The following is a 23914-nucleotide window of genomic DNA, read 5'->3' as shown; positions in this document are numbered from 1 at the left end:
CCACATATGCAGACTTTATATATAGGGCAAATGCAGCAATGTTGTTGGACTTGGGTCATATGCAAGGGGAGAGCACATATGGGAAATACAGGAATAGGTAGAAAACCCAAAACATGAAAGTCTTTGATGTCCCCACTCCAAAGGAACTAATATAGAAACCTTAAAGCGACAGAGGTCAACACGAAAATGGGACCAGGAGTCAGTGCAAAGATCAGTTAGAGATGAATCAACACATTTGTACATGGAAGCAATGCTATGAATCTCTCTGTATAGCTATCCTTAACTCAACTAGTAAAAACACTTTGTCTTTCTTATTACTGCTTTTGTCTTCTTTTCAACAAGATTAGAGATAAGGCTGAACATGTTCTGCCTGGAATCAAGGGGGTTTGGGAGAAGAGGATGGTGGTGGGGGGCAGGGGGAGAAATGACCCAAACAATGTACATACATGTGAATAAATGAATTTAAAAGAAGAGAAATCATAAACTCTTTGTGCAAAGTAACAAGATACAAAATTAACATACAGAAATCAGAACTTTTTCTATATACCAGCAATGAATAGACTGAGAAAGAAATTAGGAAAACATTCCCATTTACAACAGCCTCAAAAATAATAAAGTACCATGGAATAAATTTCATGAAAGAAACCAAACACCTTTTAATGAAAACTATAAACCACTGAAGAGAGAAATTGAAGAAGACATCAGAAGATGGAAAGACCTTCCATGCTCGTGGATTGGTAGAATAAACATTGTGAAAATAACCATACTCCTAAAGCAATCTACATGTTCAACAAATCTCTATCAAAATACCAATGACATTCTGCACAGAAAAAGAAAAATCAATTGTGAAATAGACATGGAAACATAAAAGATCTCAAATAGACAAAGCAATTCTGATAAAAAATTCCAGTGCTGGTAGCATCACAATATCCAACTTCAAACAAAAGTACAGAGACGTAACAAAAAAATCCCGGCACAATATTGGCACAAAAACAGACAGGATGACCAATGGATCAGAACAGAAGGTCTAGAGAGAAACTCACACATCTATAGCCAACTGAGCTTCAACAAAGGGACCCAAAACACATGGTGGAGAAAAGACAGCCTCTTCAACAAATGCTGCTGGGAAAACTGGATATCCACATGCAAATGATTGAAACTAGATCCCCATCTTTCACCCTGTACCCAAATCAACTCAAAGTGTATCAAAGACCTGAATATAAGGCCTGGAACTTTGAAACAATTTGAGGAATCAGTAGGAAGTACACTGTAAAAGAGAGGTATAGAGAATGACTTCCTGAATAGATCTCAAAAGATGTAGCATCTAAGAGAAACAATGAACAAATGGGGCTAGATCAAACTAAAGACCTTATGCACAGCAACAGAAATAGTCACTATACTCAAGAGACAGCCCACAGAATTGGGGAAAATCTTTGCCAGCTACTCATCCAATAAGGGACTCACATCCAGAATGTATAGGGAACTCCAAAAACTCAGCCTCCAAGGAATCAACACCCCAATGAAGAAATGGGCACATGAATTAAACTGGGAATTCTCAAAGGGAGAGTTACAAATGGCCAGTAAATACATGAAGAAGTATCCAACTTCTCTGGTTATAAAAGAGACACAAATCAAAACAACACTTAGATTTCATCTCATCCCAGTTAGAATGGCCATAATCAAGGGTAATAACAAATTCTGGTGAGAATGTGGTGAAACAGGAACTCTTATATACTGCTTGTGGGAATGCAAACTAGTACAACCAGTATGAAAAGCAATATGGGGATTCCTCAGAAAACTAGAGATAGAACTTCCATATGATCCAGGGATACCAATCCTGGGATCTACCCAAAGGAACATAAGACAAGATATAGTAGAGACACCTGTACATTGATGTTCATCACAGCACTATTGACAATAGCCAAACTTTGGAAATAAGCTAGGTGATCTACAACTGATGAATGGATCAAGAAATTGTGATATATATATACACAATGGAGTATTACTTAGCCATAGGAATAATGACATGTGGTTTAAAGGTGAATGGATACAACTGGAGCACATGATGTTAAGTGAAGTAAGCCAGGATCAGAAACACAAATTCCACATGTTTTCTCTTATATGTTGAAGATATATCCAAATACAAACAATACACATAAACAAGCAAGATCATATACAAAATCAGATATAGAACATGTTTGTAACAGCAGAACTACTCTATGGAACTCAGGGAAAAAGAGAAAGAAAAGAGGATGATAGAGTATCAGTAATATTTCATAACTTAAGATGTGAAGGTAGAGGATATAGGATGTGTATTGAAAACTTAAAAAATGGGGGTGGGAGGTAAAGCAGTAAGGGAGAGTAATGGAAGGGTTGAATGAACCAAAGTAAAGCATACCCACAGTGAACAAACATTGAGACACCCCTTTGAACATCAACTTAAATATTAATAATGAAAACCAGGACTGTAAAATAGGTACAGTGTGTGTGGGTGGCAGTTCTAATGGGAGAGGAGAGGGTGAAGGAAGGAAATTAAGGTGACACTATATGGTAGATGGACTTCATATACTTATATGAAACAGAACTAAGAAACCTCTTGCAATTGGGATCAAGAAAGGTTTGAAACGGAGAGATGATGAGGGTAGCATCAGCAAGGTACAAAGGCTATCTAATTGAAATTGTCACTATGAATCTCACCTTGTATAAGGAATATATCTTAATAAAATTTTATTTAGAAGAATGAAAAAAATTTCATCAGTGTGTATTTGTAGACAATAATGGGTTTCAATATGACATTTTCATAGGAGTATGTGATGTACATTGAGCATATTCACCTCCCATTACTCTTTCTTACTCCTCATGCCCCTCCCCTGTTCCCTTTCTCCTTTCTACTTTTTTAACTCTAAATTTCCACATATGAGAGAAAACATGTGAAATTTGTCTTTCTGAGTATGGCTTATTTTACTTAACAGATGATGTCCAGCTCCATCCATCTTTCTGCATAAATCTACAGTCTAAGGTCTGAATTGGTGATGTGCAGAAAATGATTGCAACTGTTTCTTTTTTCTTACTTTTTGTTTTTATTAGGATTTGAACTTTTAGGTTCAAGTGATTTTCCAACCTCAGCCTCCAAGCAGCTGAAATTTATCAGGATGAGCCAACATGTCTGGTGATTACTTTCATGTAAATTATACATTGAATGGGGAAATAACTTCAATATTTTAAATTATTAATTTATTTTAGGAGCTCGAACCCAGGTTTCTTTTCTTTTTTTAAAAAAAGAACTGTCTAATGATTATGGTGACTATTCGTACTAATTTTTTTGCATGACTTCATTAGTTTATTCAGATTTTACATGCAATTCTATGGCATGAATATATTTAATATAGTTTCAAATACAGATATTTTAATAGATGTGTATCCTATCACCATGTAACAAACCAACAGAATTGTGAAAACAAAGCCATATTGAATTTAAGATATGACAATAGTATCAAAACTCTAGTTACAACATTGCACTACTAGTTTTATAACATGTAGACATTATATAACAATAATATCATGTAAAAGAGAATTCAGGAATGAAGATATAGGATTGGCAATTGTTTATTGCTGGAACTAACCCACTATAAAAGTAAAACTGTTGTGATTAATTTAAATGTGTATGTTAAATTGTACAATCAACGAAATAAAAATTTAATATTAAGATGACAGAAGGCTTCCACATTTTGGCATTTGTGGTAAGCCTGCCCACACTTGGTTCTGTGTTTAAAATCCACATGCATTGATATATGGCTTTTTTTGTGAATGTGAGGACACAATTGAGAAATTCAAAGATTTTCCAAGTTTCTTCTACTCTTAGGACCTCCTCCTTTGCCAATTAATTCTTCTATCTATAACTAACCAAATGAACTGAAGATATTTCCATAGCATATACTTTAATATTGTTTTTACTTTCTTTTCAGAAAGTTAATTCTGGTATTAGAAATGAACCAGATTTATGCCTTCTAATTTGCCTGACAATCTTTATTTAAAGGATTGTTCCAATACAATTATTTACGGGACTACTTTCATGTACAAAATAGTTCTAAGATATTATTTTCTTTATCTTTGGTTATTTTCTATATCCTATAACTAAAATTGATTATATAAAATGAAAAATAACTTTATTGTCACTTATTTACTAATTTTAAGATTGGTTTTAATTTGCAAATTTTAAGAATTTGCTTTGTACAACATTTGGGAACTCACCACATGTAATACCTTGAATTACAACAATTTGCACTGCTTCCTTCTTCTTCTAAGCTTCCTATTCCATGACATGTAAAAATGACTTGAATCACCACATTATCAAATGCATATCAAATGTTGAAATAGTGTGAGTGTTGACTTAAATGACATCTTGATTTTAGATTCCACTCTTCATTTCAGAAATTGGGAATTACAAATTACAGAGTTTAATGAACCAAAATTCTTAGAGAATTGTTACAAAGGTTAAGTGACAAGATGGGTTAAAGGCATATAAAATGTTTGACATCTATAATGCTCACTACATACCCTGGCTATTATGTGCTATCATAAACTTAAAAAAAAATTTTTTTGCCCTACCAGTCTAAATATGTTTAGAATAATGAATATTAATTTCTTAGTGGTACTTTTCATTTGTTCATCAATTCACACCACATCTTTTAACTGTCAAATGTATTATCCAACTTGATCAATTAAAACAAATATTTTTATTCTTTATATATGACATAGCTCATATGTGCAGGAAATAAAATGGCTTACCCAAAGTCATCTGATTAGCAAACCTGGGACCTGAACCAAGACATCTACATCCCAGATTCTCATTTTTCTTCTTTCTCTTTCTTTCTTTCTTCCTTCTTTCCTTCTTTCCTTCCTTCTTTCCTCCCTTTCTCTCTCTCTCTTTCTGTTTCAAATCCATTATCAGACAATTTAACACTTTGTTAAAAAATATATTTACATATCACCAAGTCCCCATAAAATAGCCTTAATTGATTTATTTTATTTGAAATATCTATACCGAGAGTATATCATTTTAGTCAAATCCTGGGAGCCAATGAATACAATAGAGCAATTTTAAGAAGAGAAAACGGGGAATTAACAATTTGTTATGTCAAAGTAGGTTCCATGTCATGTCCACTGGACCTAATGGAGGGCACAAACAATGTTCTGCCTTTTTTATTGTATTCTATATGAGTATGCAGTTTCGTGGCTAGAAAAGTTTCCTTAGAACAACAAACAATATTTGAATACTTGGTTCATGTGTTGAAGATTTGTTTTGTTCTATCAGACAACAGGGGGACAGACTTCATGTGGTGTTGCTATAAGGATCACAACCTCAGAAAAACATCTGGCTTTGTGTCAATAGGACTGATGATGCCAAATCTCCTGTGGAGATGGATGAATACTTTTTTTTACAAAATAAAGTGCCCAAGAACAAAGTTACTACTAGTAATCACACATATAGGTTCACATGTCTGAATCTGCTTACCTATAGGTCCAAGAGACTAATCTTTGATGGATGGGAATACATATTTTATGTGTGAACTTCAACATGGTTTTAAACACATGGACAAAAAAACACATGAAAAAATACTCACTAAACCTAGCCATAAAGGAAATGCAAATAAAAACTGCATGAAGATTCCATCTCACTCCTGGTAGAATGGCTACCATAAAGAACACAAATAACAAAAAATGTCATTTGGTGTTGCTAATGATGGCTATTCTAACAGGGGTGAGGTGGAATCTTAGTGTGGATTTAATTTGCATTCCTTTATTGCTAGAGATGGTGAGCATTTTTTCATGTGTTTTTTGGCCATTTGAATTTCTTCTTTTGGGAAAGTTCTGTTTAGTTCACTTGCCATTTCTTTATTGGTTCATTAATTTTGGGGGAATTTAGCTTTTTAAGTTCCCTATATATTCTGGTTATCAGTCCTTTGTCTGATGTGTAGATGGAAATTATTTTCTCTCACTCTGTGGGTGGTATCTTCAGTTTAGAGACCATTTCTTTTGTTGAGCAAAGCTTTTTAGTTTTCTGAAGTCTCATTTACCTATGCTATCTCTTAGTTGCTGAGTTACTGTGGTTCCATTGAGAAAGTTCTTGCCTATACCTATTAATTCCAGAGTATTTCCTACTCTTTCCTGTATCAACTTTAGAGTTTGGGGTCTGATATTAAGATCCTTAATCCATTTTGAGCTAATATTGGTATAGGGTGATATATATGGATCTAGTTTCAGTTTTTTGCAGACTACTAATCAGTTTTCCCAGCAGTTTCTGTTGTAGAGGCTGTCTTTTCTCCATCATATATTTTTGGTGCCTTTGTCAAAGAGAAATTCATTATAGTTGTGTGTCTTCATATCTGGGTCGTCTATTCTGTTCCACTGGTCTTCATGTCTGTTTTTGTGCCAGTACCATGCTGTTTTTATTGTTACTGCTTTGTAATATAGTTTGAAGTTGGGTATCATGATACCTCCAGCATTGTTCTTTTGACTGAGTATTGCCTTGGCTATTTGTGGCCTCTTGTGTTTCCATATAAATTTAATTGTAGATGTTTCAATCTCTTTTATAAGTGTCATTGGGATTTTGATAGGAATTGCATTAAACATGTAGGTTACTTTTGGGAGGATAAACATTTTTACTACATTGATTCTACCAATCCATGAGCATGGGAGATCTCTCCACTTTCTATAGTCTTCCTCAATTTCTTTCTTCAGAAGTTTATAGTTTCTTTACCCTCTTACACTGCTGGTGGGAATGTAAACTAGTACAACCACTCCGGAAAAAAATTTGGAGGCTACTTAAAAAGCTAAACATTGATCTACCATATGATCCAGCAACACCACTCTTGGGGATAGACTCAAAAGAATGTGACTCAGGTTACTCCAGAGGCACCTGCACACCCATGTTTATTGCAGCACTATTCACAATAGCCAAGTTATGGAAACAGCCAAGATGCCCCACCACTGATGAATGGATTAAGAAAATGTGGTATCTATACACAATGGAATTTTAAGCAGCCATGAAGAAGAATGAAATATTATCATTCTCTGGTAAATGAATGGAATTGGAGAACATCATTCCAAGTGAGGTTAGCCTGGCCCAAAAGACCAAAAGTCATATGTTCTCCTTCATATGTGAACATTAGAACAAGGGAAAACAAAGCAAGTGGATTGGACTTTGATCATATGATAAAGCAAGAGTACACAAGGGATGTATGAGGATAGGTAAGACACCTAAAAAACTAGATAGCATTTGTTGGCCTCAATGCAGAGAAACTAAAGTAGATACTTTAAAGCAACTGAGGCCAGTAGGAGAAGGGGACCAGGAACTAGAGAAAAGGTTAGTTCTAGAAGAATTAACTTAGAAAATAGCACACATGAATAAAATTTAAAACAATGTTGTTGAAGATATAGGAACAAAGGAACCCTCAGACACTGTTGGTGGGAATGTAAACTAGTACAACCACTATGGAAAACAGTATGGAGACTCCTCAAAAAGCTATTTTTATTCTGTTTTTTGTCCAGAAGATCAGATCAATTAACTCACCTCAGAATTCTTGATTACTTCTGCTATTGACTTTGTTCTATATTCACAGTCCTTTGTTATCTGAAGACTTAGGCACCATTTTCTTTTTTTTTTTTTTATTATTGTGCTGGGTACGGGGTACATTGTGGAGTTTACAAAGGTTCTCACAATGTATCAAGTACATAATACTTGAGTTTACCCCCTCCACTGCTCCCTTTTATCCCCTCTCCCTCAATTCATGGAACAGTTTCAACAGGTATCACTTTTGCATTTACATGTATATGTGTAATGCAAAAAATGTGTATGCATTTTTTGCACATTCACCTCTCTACTCCCTTTCCACAAACCTCCCCCCATTCCCCTGGTGCCAAATCTGCCACCAGGGCAAGACCTGTTCCTCCCTCCTGTTACCCAATTTTGCAGAAGAGAAAAGAGATAGAGGTATCTATACAGGGAGTTTCCTTGTGGTATTTCTATATAAATATATATATATATATATATATATATATATATATATATATATACACATGTGTTATACTCCATTTGATTTATCTTCTTTAATTATCTACAATCTACTTTAGTCCCTTTCTTATGGTGGTTTCAGCTGGTTTAAGATTTCTATAGTCATTCTTGTATAGAGAGTATATCACCCATATTAGGAACCAGTTTCTTAATGATCACCAATTAAATTTAACCATTTGTCTCTGCAGGCCATGAACTAGCAAGGATCCTATATAGTAATTACATCTAAAACTTCAAATATATCTTCCTTAATAAAGTTATATAAGCAGCTTCAGAATCTTTAAATTTCTCTGAAATTTTATAGTCCAGCAGAATTTTCTAAAACAAATTTTTGCTTTGATTAGGGTTTTTAGTGGTAAGCAAATAAAGCTGATCCTCACTAATCAGAATTGTGTGTGTGTGTGTGTGTGTGTGTGTGTGTGTGTGTAAGGGGCATTAAGCAATATGTAGACATTTTTGGAGACTGGAAAAGCAAGCTGAAGACTAAACTGCCAGGAAAATGCCAAAAAAATTATAATTGCATAAAATTGGCCCAAGGAGTTGGCTCTAATGCCAGGACTTAGATTTATTGCAGCCGCTGCTTTTATTCTGGCCAGAACTTCTCTGTGCCTGAAGCCCAGTGTAGCCATTATCAGCCCCACCTTTGGTCATCCCTTCACCGGCACCATGGACTCTGCAGGGAGTCCCTTCATCTGGTTGCAGCATAGGAATTGGAGATTCACACAAGTGATTATGATTGAAGTTGCCTTACTCACATGAATTTAAATTTGTTTTAGTTGTACATAGAAAAGATCTTCCATACACTATGGCATCAATTCTGGGAACAGAGATGCATTTTGCATGGAAATTTTACAAACATAGCAAAGACGTGCAAAGACTGTGGTTGTATAATACAGTTGCTTTGAGATCTTACACATTTGGCTTGCTGTTAACCTTTCTACAGTATCTGAAAACAAAAATGGGAATCTTGTGTGGCCTGCCATAGCTGCTTTCCTGCCCTCCCTCAGCAAGCCTCCAATACATGTGTACCCTGTAGGCCTTGCTGCATCACAAACACCTGGACTCCACTACACATCTGTTTCCAACTGTTCCTTCACCTGTACTTTGAAGAACAGGCAACTGCTGACTGGGCATAACCAGATCACCTCCAGCTTGACCAGTTCATCCTGCTTCTCTGCTATCCTGTGGGTTGGACCACATCTTCTTCGATGAGACCTGAATGTCTTTCACATTTGTCCTTCCTTGGGTTATTTCCCTCAGCCTGAGATTACCATACAGAATCTCATTATATATAACAGTCACTCTTTAATCATAGTAGTTCTCTGTATTAATCTTCTCTTATTTAATTTGCTGTGTGATTTCTATCTCCCAGTTGAACCCTTGGTGCTGTGCCTTGCATCTCAAATATTTCATTCCCTTCATCTCTCTTCCTCTCTCTTTCTCTCTTTCTTTAGAAAAATCAATCTGAAAGACTCTAGTATGAAATTGGAGAAAAATTATTATAGTAAACTCCCACACAAATCTACATTTTATTAATTCACTATTAAATAACATAAGCTTCAATAGTTTTTTAAAAGTGCAAATTATAAAATAAGTTATGATTTTTATCTACATCAATACTAGTACAGCCACCAAGACCCATATATAAAGGAAATTAAGTTAATATTAAATAAAATTTAAAACTCAGGTTTTCTGTTATGCTAACTGTATTTCAAGTGTTCATTAGCTACATGTGACCACATATTATACCAGGAAAGTCTAGAGCATCCCAATATTTGTAGAAACATCAACTGGAAATATGTGATTTAAGATTGACAAAGTATAAAAAATTTTGCATTGCTAGAAGACATTTTATTATTTTTTTATAAATACTAATATATTTGACTCCACTTTTCCTCTTCCACAAATTATTGATGAGGAAATCTTAGAATTATCTGTGCCATTTTATAATGTAAACATACATGTGGCTTAATAAAATAAAGAGTTCCCAAGTGGGATAGTACTTAATAAATTATGATCAAATAGAGTATGCTTATATTTAATTACTAAATTAATTTAATGGAATATTTGATAATGATAAGAAATATATTTATGACACACACAAATGAAAAGTGTATTCTATAAAATAATTTATTAGTACTGCATGGCACTTTTAATAATATATATGGCTTCTTAGCTTAGGAGAAGAGAACAGAAAAATAAACACTAAAATTTTCAGTGATTATACCTTTATGGTTAGACTAAGGATGATTTTCTTTCTAATATTTTTGTTAATTGTTTATTTGGAGATTATTTCAAATCAACATGAGCTACTTCTGATATTAATGGTCATAGTTTTAAAATCTGGTTTCTTTATTGTCATGCAATGGACTTTTGGACACAGAAACTATAAAAGGTGTCTTGCATTAAACAGAAATGCCATCAAATTTTCCATTGCATTTGTTTCTGCGGTTACCTGTAGTTGCAGGAGTGAAGCTACTACAATGGTAGATGTCACATAACAGTTAGTCCCCTGAGGAAAATAGAAACTTGATAAATGAGAATAAAACATAGGGAACAGGAGCTTGTTACTGTTTATTAACTCACAAATCACAAACAAAATGTGCTGCTTTATGGAGTATTGTAACATATTTTATGGAGTTGTATAACCTTGGATTCAGAGTTACTCCATTTTCTTGAATGATGTTAGTTTATCCTTCTAGTTGAATTTCTCTTTCAATGACAATATCAGAAAATTTTTGTTTTTGGGGAGGGACTGGTATGTGACCTTTCCTCTGTCTTAAGCATAGCTTTGTCTCCGTACATTTACTCAATTAAGCTCTTTGTTCTCTTTCTCCTTCCATTACTGTCACCAGTAACACTAGAAACTCACATCTTCATTTTCACAGTTAATTGAATTGGTGAATTACTTTCACATTAATCTGGATTTTTTTAAATGATGTTCCGTTCAATACAACTTCCAACCTTAATACTTTTTATCTCTTTCCCATAATTAGATTGGGCATGATTTCTTAGAAAGCAGAAGATAAGAATAGCACCATTGTTTCCCATGATGTCAATCAAGTTTAGTGCACTTTATTTTTGCCAATAAATTCCTAATTGTCTTCTTTTATACCCTCCAAGAACCTTGAATTAATTAATGCAAGGATTTTTAAAACTATTTCTTTTTAACACATTTTCTTCTTCTAAGAGCAATCTGTAGTAGAAATAACCCATCACTGAGACAGATTCAAAGGTACTATATGAGCCCTGGAATTTTACATTTTACCATACTTAAAAAGTTATTTAAAGATATATTTATTCAGTTTTTAAGAATTTTTGAAATGTTATTAATAGTAAGTCCTGGCAGTAGTAGCTGGTTATTTGTATTGGTTACAAATGGTGATCTAGAAAAATCATGTAATTCATCCCACTGTGGTCATATTTTCTCCATGTACATAGCATGTTACTTTCAGGTCTATTGTGAAGTGGTCAATAGCAGGAAAGGACACTAAACTCATAAAATGAAAAATTATGCTATAGGATCAGTGAGCAAACAGAACTTAGTACTGTCTGGAAATGGCTAACAAAGACTTCAGAGTGGAATCAGCTTTTAGATGAGTCTTCAAGAACAGAGAATTCTCAGGTGTACGAGGAAGAAATGGAAGAAATGGAAGAAATGGAAGAAATGCTGTAAGCAGTACATTTTCTGACTTTGAAAATGATGATAAATCAATCAAAAGTCTGATTTTAATTGAAAAGATTTTTGGGCAGTTCTAACAGTTCTTGATAAAATAATCCTCCTGAAAAAAAGATATTTCACTTATCTAATTCCAAATAACTGCTGGTGTTACTTTTGAAGTTTTTAAAATATGGATATGAACTTCATTTTTGCATGTTTGATTACTTATATTTTCATCAATATTCTTATTTTACCTAGACATTAATTTAGAAAATTCCTAGGAGGTGGTTGGTTCCAACACACGTGACCTCACACACACATATGTTCATTTAGAGTTAATAATAAGTTCATAACATGTCAGGAAGTTTGGAGTCAGATCAGGAGCAGCTTGTGTTTTCCAGCTGTGTGTGATGTAGACATGTTTTTCGGCAATACATTCAAATTAAACATCTTATTATGAGAAAACTGAACTCTGTTACTTAGGCTCCTTCATTTTTTGTGAGAACTTGAAGTTTTTAAACACGTTTACATTTCAGAATGCTAAAAAAAAAGCAAAATGTGATTTTTAATTTTTTTGTTTTTAAATTTAAATCCATGTAGTAAGATTTACTCTTAAAATTCTGCTTTAAAACAAAAGAACAAATCAAGCTAATAATGCATGTTAATAATTGTTAAGTATTCATTAATATTAATTTTGTCCTACAGAAGAGAGGGGTGTTAAAAATGATTTACTTGGTTGTCAACTATGAGAGGTAAACATAGAGGCATAACTCATCCAGGAAGTATAAGTAAAATGATATGGCTGGAGTACAGGGTCCACAGTATAGTTTTGTAGCAAATGAGTCTGTTAAATTAGGCAGGGTTATAAATTGATATTTTGTCCAGACCATAACTTTGCAAGTCTTTCTCATTGACTGATTGATGACTCCATTTACTTATTCATTCCTTCAATGGTTATTTATTGGTTCTCTATTATATTACATGTATTTTACACAGCACTAAGGATACAGACATTGAGCAAGAAACCTCAGTTCAACTTTGAAAATCATACAAAAAGAGAAGTAGCAAAATACATAAATTGAAAACAAATGACATAGAACATGAATGCTATTAAAAGAGGCAGTGATGCCATCATATGAGATTTTTAACATCATTTGCTCACATGTAAGTTATATATGAAAGGTTCCAACACATATTAAAAAGTCAGTTATATTTATCTTCACTTTAAGATAGCTATTTTTTATATTGGCAAGCCATATTTCTAGTCTAGCAAAAGTTGCACAAAGAACAAATAAGGTAATCTAAAAGATATTTGGTAAGAGTTTGCTTAGCTTGGTACATTGCCTGGGCTTTCAAATGAAGTTATATGAACCAGTCTCTTGCTGAAGAAGTTAAGGAAAGATTTAGTATGTTGTCTACATTACTGATCTCACTGAAGTTTGAATAAGTTGCGATCTCATTGCAATATTTTATAATATTACTAAGTATTCATTACACTTAGTCCTAGGGTCAGTGAGGCTTAGACATTTGTACAACATCAAGCTGCTTGGAAAGAAAAATCTGTTTCTGTCTCTCTCTAATTAATAATGTCTTTGTTTATATCTTCGATGAGCCATGAGAATCTCTGCCATTAAGTTTGTGATTGTTTTAAAGATAATCTTTTCAGTAATACATTTCAAAAGCAAAATACTTTGAAGTCTACAAAAAATAATAGATGCCTGTATACAAATCTGGTGATAAAGATCGGTAATATTTTTTAACAGAGTAGCTGTATCTGAATACAAGTATTTGATTAGCACTAGCTTTTCAATTATTGGATTAGCTTTTTTAAAAAAAGTACAGATTACCTTTTGTCTTTCCAGAAGTGGGATTCAGGTCAAGTGTAAATATCTAAATGGATTGTGAACAATTGTTCATTATAAGTATAATTTTCTTTGAAATTCGATTGCCATATCATTTGGATTTTCTACTTCCTAGTCTTCAATTAAATTTTTTTGGAAGTGTTAGGGATTCAACTCATGGCTTTGTGCATGCTAAGTAAGCACTTATCCACTGAGCTACGTATTCAATCTTTCATTTTTGTCTGATTTCTGTAACTGATCTTGTGTAGTTATACAACCTTTTTTTTTCTTTAAAATTTATATTTTTGTATTGGGGGAGGGAGTAGAAAAGAAAGCAGCCCCTTACTGGGCCCTATTCAGTGGCAGCTTCTTGTTCCATAGGGTTAAGGAAGACTTTGAGGAAATAAAAGTTGTTTGGAAAAATCCAGGTGTTGTTGCTTTGTACGTTGTGATGGGTAGGAGGGATGAAGTGAAGTGTGAAGGCCCCTCACACCCTCCATCTTGCCTCAGATTATGTCCTGGAACCCTGGGGCGGAGAAGGCGCCACTTTCATTCCTGCTTCTTTGGATCGTTGACTGCCATGTAGTGATAGAGAACGACAAGCAAGAAGAGCGACACGCCCAACATGTTGGCGAAGATGGCGAGCTGCATGTCCGTGATCATCCTGACCAGCTCAACTCTTATACAACCTTTTTAATGAAACTATATCTTTTACTGCCACACATGGAACTATCATTAAAAAAAAAATTTCCATTCAAAAACTCACCCCTCTTCCTTTGAGAAAATCTGCAAGATAAGACACCTGTGCACATACAAACAGGTGTGCACATATTTCAATTTGTTACTATGTACAAACTATCTCCTCTGTTCCTTACAACCTGTCCAGTACCTCCATATAAGGAGGTATTGTATTCACTGTACAAGACAGGTACAGCAAATGATGAAAGATAGTTTTGATTCTAGACACTAATTGTAGAAGTTGTTCTTTGCAGACAGTTTACAAAATTCTATCATATTCTGACTCATTTTGAGATTTAGAATTTCACTATTTTTATTGGAGAAAAATAAGCTGAATTAATTTGTGTTTTCTCATGAATTTTAACTAAGGCTTTCTAAATTTAATCAAGAGCAACTTGTAAAACATAAAATAAGAAGGTAAAATCTCAGGGCAAACTCTTGTACTTTTAGCAAAATAGATTTAGTTAAGCAAGCCTCAGTGAACATTAGATTGTCTAACCAAAAATGTAAATGTTAGAGATTTATGCTAACATTTATAATACTTAATTGTTAGTAATGATATAAAGAACTAAATTTTTCTATTACCATAATTCACATATTTTTAGTTAAAATTTAGTTAATGCGTAAGGAATTTTTTAAAGTCAAGTTAAAGTGTGCCTGTTGTTAACAAAGCAAAGACTTTTCCAGTTAGAGGATTACTTTAACTGATGTTCCCATGGACATAGTGTCTCCTTGAAATACATTTACAACATTTGTGTCTCTGGTGTACATGTTTGCTTATTGCCATATATGCATACATTCATAGGCATGATTCACCTCAGCTTCTATAAAATCATTAAGTAAATTAGCATGTGTATTTTCCTCAGAGTGTGGAACTTATGAAAACTTAAGCAACATAGAGATCAAAATAAATATTAACTCTGATTAAAAGTTCCTGTTATTATATAATATTCTTCAAGGAAATATTTATGCATGGTAAACCACTTATTACTAATTTGTAATCTATCTCAATTATTAACATTTTTGTCTTTGGAGTATGTACCAGTGGAAGGAGATTGGCATAAGGAAAGGGTGACTGAGTATGAATATGTAGATATATTTTGTATTCATATGTGAAAATAGAAGGATAAAACCTGCAGAAATTGTTCTAAGAAAGGGGAGATAGGGCAAGAAAAAGAACAATGGGAGTTAATTCTAACAAAGATATGTTGTAAGCACATTTGTAAAAATTACATTGTATCTTCCTGTAAAACTATTATATACAAATAAACAATAAAACAAAAATCAAAAAATCAAAACATTTTTTGTCTTTGAAAGTCCAGTTCCTAATAAAAAAACATCAAGTACCCCAAACTCATTGAATCCAAATTCAACAAATTATAGTTGGTGGCCATGGGAAGATATCAGATATTATGGGATGGTTTAGATTCTCAAGAAAAATTTCCCAGTTATGTGCATTAAGGTAAATGTGTTTGTTGCCTTGATGTGGTCATGTGATGAACAGTCAAGGAAGGTTAAAACTGTGGAAATGCTAACATATAAAAGATTTGGTTTATGCCTACTTATAAGGGGCCAGAAGGTTTATGAGAGAAGTGAATAAATTAGAATTACTTCAAAATTTTATCCTAAAATGTGACAAACTTACAGACATAATCAACTGAGATAGTCCTTGTTTTTAATTAGCCACCATAATAATTAATGACAAATAAGTAAACATTTTTAGAATATAAAATGCACATTTTTCTGCATCGTGTGTTGTAAGATTTCTGCTTAACATTGTGTCCTTGAAAAAACTACGACTTTACAGTGAATGTGATCAAAAAGTTAGACTAGTAGTTAGAAATAAAGTAAGATATTATTATTTAATATAGGACATAGACGGTTTCAGTTAAAATTCCTGGGCTACTGTTTTGATGGTTTCTTGTCAGTTAACTGATATTAATTAGTGAAATGCATATCAGTACTATAAAATCTCTACCATTTATTATTATAATAACTCAATTGGAAGGCTCCTGACTGCTTCCAGATTCCTCACACACCAGGCTTCTGCATGTGTTTCTTAGGGAAGCCCTACTAACTAAAGACTAAAGGGACTGCTGCTTTATGGCGTGCTGATAGCCTGATATTTTTATAGTGCTAGCCAGTCTTTTTAGTAGAAGAACAAAAGTAGAAATGAGAATAGTCATTCTAATTGGCCAAGGATTGTCAGTGATGACAACCGGAAAGCTAGGCCAATATTTGTGCAATAAGTCAGTGTTAATATCTGTGGAAAAAAGAAAAATATATACAAATAGCAACATTAGTTCTACTGTATAATTTTGAAATTGGTCTAAGAAACAGCCAAATTAAAGTTTTATTTATTCTGTTTATATCTCACCAAAAGTCTTATAATGAGAAGAAAAAAATAGCATTTATTGCTCTACAAATATGCTTTAATCATCTCTTTTAAAGAAGTATATATATGTCTTAGGATATTTTTTGAAAGTATATAATACCAAAGTATAATAATTTTAAAGATTTATATATTTTTCTGAATATACTCAAATCTGAGCTATCTTTTAAGAAACTTTTTGCTTTTTAAGCCCTTTTTGTCTTCCTTATTTTTTCTATTAAAAATAAAATTGATTTTTTAATGTACTACAAACATAATCACCCATCTTAGTGTGACTTTTTTTTTTCTTGATGGGACTGGAGTTTGAACTTAGAACTCTGCACTTGCAAAGCAGGTGCTCTACCACTTAAGCCACACCTCCAGTCCATAATCACCTATCTTATTGTAGTATTTCAATACTTATACACATTGTATAATGTTTAAATTGGGTTAAACCTAACCATCCTATCAAATACTTAACATTTCTTTATGGTGATTTTTTTTCTGCTTTTATGTAAAATGTAGGATAAGACAAGAGAAAAAGAATTACATTAAAAGATAAATATATGCTATTGCTATAAATACACTGTTTATTTTTACAATTTCTTACTTAGATTATGTGATTAAGGATCTTTTAGTTTTCTAAGATAGAATTATCTTTTCCTTAATATGAAGAACTTCTTACTAATGAAGCATTGGCTATAGTTACAGTGATTGTAGAAATAAGAATTGATTTGAACAAAGTGGTGATACCAGTGTCCAAAACACTGGCATTTTGCCAAGTCTCTTATCTCTATTAACATATAAGCAGATATGGAAGCAGATTCTAAATTTTATATCAAATATAATCATGCACTTTCAGCTCTAAATATTTAAATCTTAATTTCTACATGATTTTGAACCATAACATAAAGATTGTAGTTATTAATAGGCAGACTATAACAAGATAGAACTCAACAATCTTTTCTGTGTGCATAATTTATTTCATAGTCTCTTCCTGTGTCAGTTAAAAAATATTATTTTGAAACATAAAAATAATGATAGCAGTGGGAAGAATGACTGTTTTTAGTAAAAACAATTGTAGTTATATGACTAGTATACGTATTCTGGGAAGTATAAATGAACAGTTTAGAGCTCTTGATTATTTTACATCAGAAAGTAATGATTGTATTACAAACAATGATTATTGTCATTTTTCTTCACATGGGATCCTAAGCCAAATGACTCAAAGAGTGAGACCTATAAACCACAATTGACTGAATAGGCACAATACCAGTAAAGAACTTACATTCATAGTACTTCCTCAAATGTCAGTCTCTAGAGGAACACACAGACAGAATTGGGTTGATAAATATTTCAAATATTCATTATGTAGTAGTCATGAGAGTTTCTTACTGACAATACCAAGGGCTTTAAGGAGGTGTTCTGCATAATAAATGTGCAGATGCAGATATAGAAAGGACTTGGAAGCATAATGCTTTTTAATTTAATAGATGGGATATAGGAAATATAGTGAATAGCTTGACAGGCTCCTGCTCTGTGCCAGCTCTATGAGTCAGAATGTTAGGTTGCAAGTTAATCAGAATATTCTAGAAGTGATCCCAACATAAAAACACCTGAAACTTCAATAGTGAAAGACGTTACATAAATCACATTGAAGGCATCTTTTAATTTTATTACATATACCTAGTGATACTCTTAGTAAAATCTTATAAATAGATCACAAGTATTTGATTCAAGTGGAGATATAGTTTTGTATAGGTTGATGGCCACCTTAACTTAAAATATTGGCCCAGAAAGATGCTAGAGAAAGTAAGAGGAAACAAATTAACGTAAGACCATTATTAATTGCATATTGCCCAGGCCCGATAGGTATCATGATTCACACACTGAAGTTTTATTTCCTCTCATTACTTAATCACCAAATTGTCAATTCAACTAAGCTTGTGAAATTATCTATAAAAAGGCTAAATTTGTGAAAATTCATGAAAACCTCAGTGGTGAGCATCCATTGAAGAGGAGTGGAAAGAATATAGGCTGCACCTGAGCTTCGCAAACAGAAATGCCCTTGTATCATTAAATATACCTTCTGTGCTTTCCTTTGAGGTTATTTACTAGTAAAAACAGCTTTATTTGTGCTCAAAATTAATCATTAGTTATTTTTCAATAGTAAGAGTTCTCTGAAAGACAACTGTTTTTAAACAATACCATTGCTTAAAGAAAATTTGCAACATTTAAATAAGCTTACTTCACAGCTGAAACTTAAATGTTTGTATCCATGTTCGGAGACATTCTTAGCAGTGTTTGATCCTATATGCCTTCCAACAGATGAATGGATAAAGAAAATGTGGTGTATATACAATGGATTATTGCAGAGTAATAAAGAAGAATGAAATTATGTCATTTGCAGCAAAATACATGGCACTTAAGATCAATATGTTAAGCAAAATAAGCTGGAGTCAAAGAAAGTGCTGGGTATTTTCCCTCAAATGTAGAATGTAGACCTAAAACAAACAGAAAAGGACCTGTACATAAAAGGGAGACTATTTGGGGGAATATGATAAAAATACATTGTATGCCCACATGAAATCCATTAAAATTTTGTTAGAAATGGGGACATGCAGGAAGGGGGAGAGATGGAATAATAGAAGTATCAATATGATCAAAGTAAATTATATGTATGTACAGAAGTATCACAACGAAACCCTCACTATCGAAAATTAATGTCCACTAATAAAAAGTTTGTTTTTTTTTTAAAGAAGGGCAAAAGAACAAGAGTCTTGACAGCTAAATCTGGGAATATTTTTACCTTCAGAATAGATATTGGAACTGAATGGGAATGTCTAGGTAAAACTTGCACAAGCATTACCTTTCACTGAGGACAAGTAATCATAAACTCAAGTAATATGGTCAAATAGATGACACAAACCTGGTGGGGAAAAAAGTGCATTCCCCATTCGAGAAAGACTCTTAATTCTTTTTGATGGAGAATTTTTTCTTCAATGCAGTCTTATGAAGAACACAAATTCATCCTACTTTTTTGACTGCATAAAGCAAATTTATTCTGGACAGACTGAGATAGGCAAATATTTGGGTGCTTATATAATAGTTGCAAATATCAGAGTTGACACTTTTGTGCTCTATGACTAAGATATATGGAATCTACAAGCTCTTCTATTTTTACAAGCGTATTCACAATGATGTAAAAAAAAGAGTGGCTCACAATAATAATAATGATAAATCAAAGTTTTTGAAGCACCTTTACTTCTCCTATGGTACTATAGAATTCTGACAATGTGGGCAACAAAGCCTGTGTGTTCAGGAAAGTAGCTTGCTTCTTTCATGAGCACCTAAGAAAGTCCAGAAAACTGTTTCATTTCTATGTATTTCAGGTTCATTTCTCTATTAAATGTAGCTAATCACTTAAGACAGTGCCTGGTCTATGTGTAAATGCTTTATTAGGTAGTGTCATTATTTCTACTCTAGGTACAATATTAATGTTAACGAGTATTAAATGAATTTATACATAAGGTACTCAAACAGTGCCCTCCTAGGCTTTGGAGCTCCTGGAATGCTAATATAATTTACTTACAGTGTTTCATCCTCATGACAGCTGAAGCAGTGGATATATTACCAATCACATTTTATTGTAGGCCTTTTTCATATAAAATCAAAGACTGAATGTGCACCATTTTGTCTATTATAGCTTTCTCCAGACTCACAAGTCACTATTTACTTGTGAGTGATCTGTCCTTCAAATTTATAACATTTAACTTTTCTTTTTTTAAAATTTAGAAACTGGTACATAATTAACCATTAAAAAGAATGAAATCCTGTCATTTACTGCATGAGTATTTAGTAAGTAAGCCAGGCCCAGAAAGACAAGTTCTGAGTGAAGTCACTCATATGTGAGGCAGGTTAAAAAGTAGGGAAAGGAAATCACTGGGACTCAGATGCCATGGGAACTTTCCTAATGGCAAAGCTCTTTTCAATTGCAAATCCCTGATTTAAAGCATGAATATCTATCACACACCATGCATGTAAATAAATAGCAAAAAGCTAGCTTAATTGCATGCACAGAGTAAATCAAAACTGTCAATCACCCTAGCCCATTCCACAGGAACCACCCAACCCTCCCCCCACCACACACACACACTTAAAACAAAAGCGCTTTCTAACCTCTGTCTTTTTCTGTCCCACCTGGCAGGAACCAGGCTGCAATCATTGCTTGTAATAAACTTTATTTTCTCCCTTACTACATCTAAGTGTCCTGCTTAGATTCTTTCCACATGGGATGCAAGAACATAGGTGTCTTCACCAGAGTTTTCAGACATTATACAATCCAACAACAGCTGATCTCCTAGAAGTGGAAAGTAGAATGATGGTCACCAGAGTCCTGGTAGAGTAGGTGAAGAGGGATGGGGCATTGATCATCAGAACCAAGTGATGCGCTCCACGGTGTGGTGACTACAGGTATTGGTAATGTACTGTATATTAAAAAAAAACTAGAAAAGACATTTTTGAGGAAATAAATATGTTTAGCTTGATTTAAACATGAGATGAATTGGAGCATTTTAATGTTTTTGTGTTTCAGTTTTCAAACAAATTTAACTTAAATTTAAAAGAAAGTAGACACATGAGTGTTTTAGTGCCAGATCATACAGATAATTGCTGAAGTGGGCTGGAAACTTATTCTTCTGATAAAATAGAACAAATTATGTCTGTGAGCAAGCAGGACATTTTTCTTGAGGAAATATTTATTGAGATTTCAAAAAACAATAGACTATTCCCTGTGTGGCACAAATGCTTCCGACAAAATTCAACTCCACCAATGGCTCTCTAGGCACTGATAATCATGCAATGTGTCACAGACCTTACCAATCCTCATTTGATAACATTTTAGAGTTGACTCATGTTAATATCAGTCATTCATACTTTGTTGGCAAATTCCCATCCTCTAATTCTTGCAGTACTTCATTTTTTATATACTTCCATACTTATGACTTTAGAAATGAGACTAATCTTCCACCACCACGTTATATCTGCCACAGGAATATTCTAACTCGTAGGCCTCAGTTGCAATCTGCCATGAGTTGAAGACACTGATCAACCAAAATCAATTTATAACAGCCACATAGTGTTGATAAATAGGTAACCAGCCCTTGTTCTCCTATTTGGATTATTTTTATTGCTGGATCTCAATCCAATGCTGTTTGTACCTCCAAAGACACAAGACTTCTGTGCAAACAGTGCTCAGCAAGTGTTTAGAGTCACATCACCTTCCCCATGGCTCACATTGAAATGCTTTGGCATGAGTTAGGGAGTTAACTTACAGATCACCTCCAAAGTTCTTAATTCACTCCTTACTGAAGGATATGCTCATCTAACTATGCTACATAAAATGGCTATAAAAATTAACAAGTTTCAAGAAATTCCCACTAGAATACTGAACAGGGATAGCCATGTTTGAATCACAGTAATGGACAGTTTGGCTACAGCTAAACTAAGGATTACTATATTCCTATAAGAATATTGATTTTGATGCTACAAATTAATTAAGCATAATGCATGAAGTTCACTGTAATAAATAGACAGCCTACATGTCATCCACCATGTTGAATAATACAGTACTAGTTCAGAGTTTCTGGTGTTGGAGTCTTTGCCTTTGAATCCTAGCTGGGTGACTGTGGAAAAGTCTGTGTAACTTTCTGTACCTCAGTTTCTTCATTTTTAAAATGGGTTAGTAATACAAACATAATTCATAAAAGATTTTTCCAAGAAGAAACTTAGCACAGCATAAGTACTTAAGTAATAGTGATTATAATCACTTCTAAAGTATCTGTGTTAACAGATTTCTTTCTTATAAAACCTGGCATATATTTTAAAACAGTTCATAATTTTCATTTTACTTGAGTCTTGCAAGAATGGCAGTGAATTATAAATTGTAGAAATATAAGCATTAATAAAGTATGGATTATAATTTATAAGTAATTTTTTTCATATGTCAAAAGAATAAATATATAGGCCAATCCATACTGATTTCCATATAAACATTGAATAAAGAGCACATTAAAAAGTACAAATATTTTATGATTTGATTTTGTCACAATAAAAACCTGTGTATTTATATATAAAATTTGTATATATATTATTCTATACCAGTGGTTATCATGTGAAATTTATACATTGTTTTTATTTTACTCTTTACCCTTTGTGTATGAAAAGAACTTTTCAGTCTGTGTTTTTATAAGTAACAAGAAAACAGAAACTATTTTAAGTCAAAAAGAGTGTATGCGTATGTGTCTATGTAATGCATATGAAGAAAGAAATCATCTTGTCATAATTAAAATCTCAATCAAATAGAAGAAAGTTATTTAAATGGTAAATTTGCATTTTACATTAAATATGGAAATATAGGCTGCACCTGTATGTTTAACAGAGTTTCAAAAATCAGCTGTTGAGTTTGTCTTAAAAAGTGTAAAAGGAAAATATAAGATCTCATAAAAGTTATTGGCAACTAAGTAATTTGACTCACATTTGGAGTAAACTATTCCAATTTACTTAGTGTGCCTTCTTATTTTTATACACCCCTTTACCTGCTGTCTATCCTCTTTCACATACTTAATGTCTCTTGTTTTTTGTTTCTTACACTATCAAGTGATTTATGCCTTCATTAGGCATATAGAAGTGATGTTGAATTTCAATCTACCACCAAGGCACTTTTTAAATTACTAAATATCTTTTTTTGTTTTTAAAAATCAGAATGATTTTCCTCTCAGGATTTGAAGAAACTTTCGCAAATATAAACTAAGCTTGTGCTCAACAACCTAGCACAATGTTTTTAATCTTGAAGGGATAGAGAAACTCCGCTGGACATATTCTGGCGTATAAAATACAAAGATATGACTCCCATGGTGAAATGTTTGGCAATCTCCACAGTCACCTTACAAGACACATTTAAGCCCATGTAGAAAGGATGCAAGACCATAAAGATAAAATAATCACTGCTTGTATTCTTAGCTGAAATTAATGCAATAATACAGCATGGTTACATAATTACTCTGAAATATTCTCCTCTGAATAGATTTTATAGGATTTACTGAGAGAAATAACTTATATCTTAGTGTAATGCTTGTAATGCTATCTATGGGGATGATTTTCTCAGACTGCTTCAAGTGGGACTTGGCTCTATTTTCAATAATTATCCTCTTCTAAGAGGGAATAAGACA

General features: G+C 33.2%; 1 protein-coding gene across 1 annotated transcript; it reads right to left on the bottom strand.

Annotated features, from left to right (window-relative positions):
- Positions 1-13899: 13899 nt before the first annotated feature.
- On the bottom strand, positions 13900-14250 carry LOC109679684 (dolichyl-diphosphooligosaccharide--protein glycosyltransferase subunit 4-like). Its single transcript, XM_020154804.2, has one exon. The coding sequence runs from the start codon at positions 14237-14239 to the stop codon at positions 14126-14128; it is 114 nt and encodes a 37-aa protein (XP_020010393.1). The 5' UTR covers positions 14240-14250; the 3' UTR covers positions 13900-14125.
- Positions 14251-23914: the final 9664 nt, after the last annotated feature.

Source organism: Castor canadensis, chromosome 1, assembly GCF_047511655.1.
Source record: "Castor canadensis chromosome 1, mCasCan1.hap1v2, whole genome shotgun sequence".
Taxonomy (NCBI): Eukaryota; Metazoa; Chordata; class Mammalia; order Rodentia; family Castoridae; genus Castor; species Castor canadensis.
The sequence above is the reverse complement of the archived record's forward strand: the minus strand, read 5'-3'. Positions and strand labels throughout refer to the sequence as shown.

Bases quoted from the DNA above. Each gene is read 5' to 3' on its own strand.
- LOC109679684 (XM_020154804.2), bottom strand. From the start codon at position 14,239: ATGATCACGGACATGCAGCTCGCCATCTTCGCCAACATGTTGGGCGTG.